We start from the raw sequence: 5551 nt of genomic DNA on the forward strand, positions 1-5551 counted from the left end.
TGGTGCTTTGTTTTTCAAAAATTTTTGCTATGTTTTTGCACCAATCCAAGCATTCCAAACCTCCAAATAGCTACCAAAACAACATAAAACCTTATTTAACATACTAAACTACCAAATATACTCAACTAACTAAACAAAACATGAAATTAGACTAATTCTACCAAATATTTACAAAAGAAAAAATGAAAAGATATTACCATGGTAGGGTGTCTCCCACCTAGCACTTTTATTTATTGTCCTTAAGTTGGACTTATGGGGAGCTCCTCTCAAGGTGGTTTGTGTTTGTACTCATCTTGGAACTTCCACCAATGCTTGGACTTCCAATAAGCTCCATTCTTCAAAATTAATATCTCCAGGCTTGGGTGGAGTTCTTCACAAACCATGGGCTCCCAAAGTTGATCCTCATGTGTTCCCGGATCCCATATTTTGTTTTCACACCCATCTCCAAGTTGATTATCATTAGTCTATGTGGGTGGTGAGCAAGATGAATTCTCATTTAAGCAACCAAACAACATCCTATACCCAAGTAATCTAGCTCTATACCAACTCATGCTATTAAGCTTTGAACATGTAACCATAATGAACCTAGAATGATGTTTCCAACCACTAACCATCTCTCTTTTACTCTTAAAGCCACAAATATGTCTAAGTTGACCATCCGTCTCAAGCAAACCATATTCAAGTGGGATAATTAAGCTTAGAGATGAGAGATTTACCCACTTGAATGAAAGAATAGATGGTGATGGCTTGGGGAGAGGTATCTCCAATGTGCTTGTAAGCTCTACTCCTTTGTGTTCTTCCTTGTCAACTTCCACCTCTTCATAAAATTCTTTGATTTCAATCCTTTGCTCATTATTTCATCCAACTCTTCTCCATCACTCAAATCATAAATGGGAGGTTGAGAGAAATCTACCTCCCCATTGCTTTCTATATCATTGGAAAAAGGTTCTTCAAATTCAAAAGATTCACCACTAAGAAGGTTGGATGCATGGTCTTTATCACCAAGGAAACTCAACTCTTGCTCCATTTCTTCCAAGGCTTCATTCAATAATTATTTTGGAGGTTGTGCACTCTCCTCCTCAACATCAAATTCAATCTTCTTGGAGGAAATCTCTATTATTTTAGCTTCCCATGGAGGTTCCGCATCTCCTAGGTCTTCAACCATTTCTTCCTTGTCTTCAATGATCATAGGCTTCTCCAATTGTTCTAATATAAAATGGCATTCTTCATTCTTCACCGGAGTTCTTTGAGTGCTCAAGCATTGGGAGGTTAATAGGCTTACTACCTTGGTTAAGGTAGCCACAAATTCTAGTGTCTCCCTTTGCATTTCTCCTTGCCCTTGAAGTATAAGGTTAAGGATTTCATCCATTGAGGATTGGAGTGGATATGAGGGTTCATTGTCTTGGAGAAAGGGCTCATAATAGGAAGGTGGTTCTTCTTGGTAAGGATGTGGTGGTGTGTATTGAGATGGTTCTTGGGAGTAGTAATCTTGGAATGGTGGTTCCATGTAGGGCTCATATGGCTCAAAAGGTGGTTGGTATGGTGGATATGGATCATGGTCATATGGAGGTGTTTGGTGAAAATAGGCTTGTGAGTGTAGTTGAGGTTCATGTTGAGGAGGGGTTGATAGGCATATGGTGGTAGTTCTTGAAAGTCACAAGGAGATTCACCATAGCCATTTGATTGGTATGTATCATAGAATGGCTCTTCTTCATAGTGCATTGGTGGAGGTTGTTGCCATGAGGATTGATCATAAGCATATGGCTCTTTCCACCTTTGATTATCCCATTCTTGATATACATCCTCATTGAAGTTCTCACCACCTACAACATAGTTGTAATCACACTCATAGCCAAAGTGAGAATTCATGATAGCAAGAGAAGGCAAAAAAAACAAAAAAATGGTAACAAATAAAGAGAACAAACTAAAAACTAACAAAGAAGCAAAAAGCAAACATATTCACAATATTCACATATATACAATAACCAATAATACAACACCATTGCAATTCCCCGGCAACGGCGCCATTTTGATGAGTGGATTTTTGATGGTATAAAATTTCACAAATGAATTCTCGTTGCAAGTATAGTTTCTAAACCAATTAATAATCCTTTCATACAAAAAGTTGTTTGTCACTAGTACAAACCCCTAAAATTTATAAACCGAAGTATTCAAACCTCGGGTCGTTCTCCCTAGAAATTACAATAAAGTGTTTTGTTATTGGTTGTGAGTTATTTTGGGATTTTTTGAGGTTTTAGACAAGAAATATAAATAGCAAAGAAAATAAACTAACAACTAATAAAGCTCTTGGCAAGATATGAGAACTAGAAATCTTATCCTAGTTATCCTCCTTAATTGTGATAACAAATTGTCCATTACTCCCACTTAGTTAACCTCTAACCATGGAGGAAAGTCAAGTGGATGAATCAATTTGATTCCTCAAGTCCTAATCAACTCCTAAAGGAAAGACTAGCTTTAGAGGCATTCAAATCAATTAGCAACTTCTAATTATCAATCAACAAATGAATTAGATAACTCAAGAGTCACTAATTACTCAACCAAGGCTAAGAGGAACAAAATCTAACTAATAACTAGAAGAGACATTTCAACAAACACATAAAAGGCAATAAAGGTAAACATTATTAATTGCAAGAATTAAAAGACTCTACAACCACAAAAGCAATAGTTCAACAATAGAAAAGCAAAGAAGATACAATTATTATGAATTACCTCAAATTGAATTGGAAGAAAGTAGAAGGAACAATACTAGATCTACAACAAAATATAAGAACAACATAAAGAAATTACAACAAAAGAATGGAAGAAGAATGAATGTAACTACAAAGAATTGAGAAGTAGAAGAAGATGAAAGCATGAATTAAAACCTAGATCTAAGAACTAAACCTAATCCTAATCCTAATTCTAGAGAGAAGAGAAAGCTTATCTCTCTAAAACTAACTCTAAACTAATCCTAATGAGTGTGAATGATTGGAATCCCCCTTTGCTCTTCAATCCTTGGCTTTAAATAGCAGTTTAGGCGCCAAAGTTGGTTGAGATTGGGCCCCACAACCCTTGAGAATTTGTTGGGTGTGTTTTCATTAAAAGATCATATATCAGCACCGACGCGTACGCGTTTCGCAAGGTGCGCGCGCACATCCATGGGCGAGTTCAACTTCTTTGACTTTTCATGATTTCTCCACTTTGCATGCTTTCCTCTTCACTCCTTTGATCCATTCTTAGCCTTTTCAATCTGAAATCTCTAACAAACACATCAAGGCATCTAGTGGAATCAAAGGGAGATTAAAATCGTCAAGTTAAAGGCCTAAAAAGCATATTTTCACATCTAAGCACAAATAAGGAGACAATCACAAAATCATGCTAATTCATTGAATAAATGTGGGTAAAAGGGATTAAAATCTCCTAAAATCAATACAAGATAAACCCTAAAAATGGGGTTTATCATTCACCATCAAAGGCGTTTAAAATGGAAAGGGGTTTAAGACAAGGGGATCCCCTCTCGCCTCTTCTGTTTGTGCTCGTGGTTGATGATTTGCATAGAATGTTCGGGGAAGCCGTAAGGAACGGGCGGATCGCTCCATTGCTGGTTGGGAGAGATCATTTTGAACTATCTCATCTCCAATTCGCATATGATACTATCTTGTTTTGCCCCCCGGAGGTAGAAACAATTGTGAACTACACGCTGCATTATTTTGAGATGATGACTGGGCTAAGCATCAATTTTGATAAGTCAAATCTGATCCCAGTGAACTGTGAGCAGGAGTGGGTGGAGCATGTGTGTGGCCTTCTAGGATGTAAGCAAGCGGTGTTACCTATTCGGTACCTCGGTATCTCTCTAGGTGCGAATCCTCGATTGGTGAAGACTTGGAAGCCTATCATAGAAAAGGTGGAATCGAAGCTCATCTTGTGGAAAGAAAAGGTCTTAAACAAAGCAGGAAAGCTAATTCTCATCAAATCGGTTTTGAATAGCTTACCAATGTATTACCTTAGCCTTTACAAGATGCCGAAGGTGGTAGCTAACAAGTTGATTGCACTTTAGAGAAGTTTTATGTGGTGTAAGGGGGATGGTACCTATGGTATGCCGCTGGTGAAGTGGGAAGTGATCCAGGCTCCAAAAAAGGCTAGAGGCTTGGGAGTTGGCGATGCAGTAGTCAGGAACACAGCGCTTTTGTTCAAATGGTGGTGGCGTTTCTCAAAGGAGGAATGCCCTTTGTGGAAGAAGGTTGTTGGTTCGTGTAATAATCTTGACCCTAATGCTTTGCTATCTAGTCAGCCTTTACCAGTGAAGGGGGTCTATGGAAAGACATCTGTTAGTTGAATATAGCAGAACAACAGGTGAAAGAAAAGCTTATTAGTGGCCTGGCGATGGAAGTAGGGGATGGAAGACGGACTCAGTTTTGGCAAGATAATTGGGTGCAAGGTGGTCCTCTGAAAGGAAGTTTTCCAAGACTCTTCTCAATTTCAAATCAACAAGGATCTGTGATCGGAGACTGTGGGTTCTGGAATGGGTTAGAGTGGGTTTGGAATTTTCAGTGGAGGAGGGATTTGTTCCAATGGGAGTTGGAATTGGCTCATCAACTTCATGAGAGATTAAGACCAGTGAAACTATCAGCTGGTAGAGAGGATAATATTGTGTGGAAGTTTGATAATAAATGTATTTTTTCTACTAACTCTTTCGTGCAGGTGTTACAATCGGAGACTCTATCGGCGGAGATTACGAGCTATAGTTTCACTAAATCAATTTGGGGAGGACTTGTACCTCGAGAATTGAGCTTTTTGGCTGGTTCATTCTGGTGGGTAGGGTAAATACTAAAGAAAGGTTGAGCAGATTAGGCGTGATTCATCCAAATGATAATTTGTGTGCCCTGTGTAAAAAGGAGATGGAAACTGTTCATCATTTATTTCTTGTATGTGAGTTTACGTGGAAGGTATGGTGCGCTTGGCTAAGACATTTTGATAGACAGTGGGCGGTCCCAGGAACCATGAAAGGAATGTTTGAGAGCTGGATTGGCATGCTTAACAGGAAGGTGGAGCAGCGGATGTTTTTGATTGGGTTTTTTATAGTGATTTGGAATATCTGGAGAGAGCAATATAATAGAATTTTCAATAACAGGAAAGCAGGTGCTGAGGATGTGCAACGAAGGATGTTTTTGAGCTACAAGGAGTGGTCTGGTACTGATCCTTTTGGTTGTTGATGGCTTTGCCGGAGATGACCGAATTTGATTCTTTTTATGTTCTGTTGTGTGTTTAGTTTTTAATTGTACGCTACTGCTCCACTTTAATATGTTGATCCTTCTTTGTTTCAAAAAAAAAATGTAACAAACTTTATCTTGGTGTTTTTTTTTTGTTTTGATCAGTGGAGTGGAGAGGGAGTGAGAAAATGAAATTAACACTCAAAATGAAGGAGTAGAAGAGTTTACTCTCAATAATCACACAAAACGGTATCATTTTGTATCAATTTAACCTTTACAAATCAAAATTACGTTATTTTAGGGCGGTTAACGTTCTATGTGACTTTTGTTAATAGAAATTC

The 5551-nt window shown here is 38.2% G+C and overlaps 1 protein-coding gene across 1 annotated transcript; it reads left to right on the forward strand.

Annotated features, from left to right (window-relative positions):
• The first annotated feature begins 4383 nt into the window (after window positions 1–4383).
• On the forward strand, window positions 4384–5213 carry LOC107484160 (uncharacterized). The gene is made up of 4 exons (XM_016104780.1): window positions 4384–4650; window positions 4702–4811; window positions 4896–4946; window positions 5042–5213. The coding sequence occupies exons 1-4, from the start codon at window positions 4384–4386 to the stop codon at window positions 5211–5213; spliced, it is 600 nt and encodes a 199-aa protein (XP_015960266.1).
• The last annotated feature ends 338 nt before the right edge of the window (window positions 5214–5551 follow it).

This window comes from Arachis duranensis, chromosome 4 (assembly GCF_000817695.3).
Source record: "Arachis duranensis cultivar V14167 chromosome 4, aradu.V14167.gnm2.J7QH, whole genome shotgun sequence".
NCBI lineage: Eukaryota > Viridiplantae > Streptophyta > Magnoliopsida > Fabales > Fabaceae > Arachis > Arachis duranensis.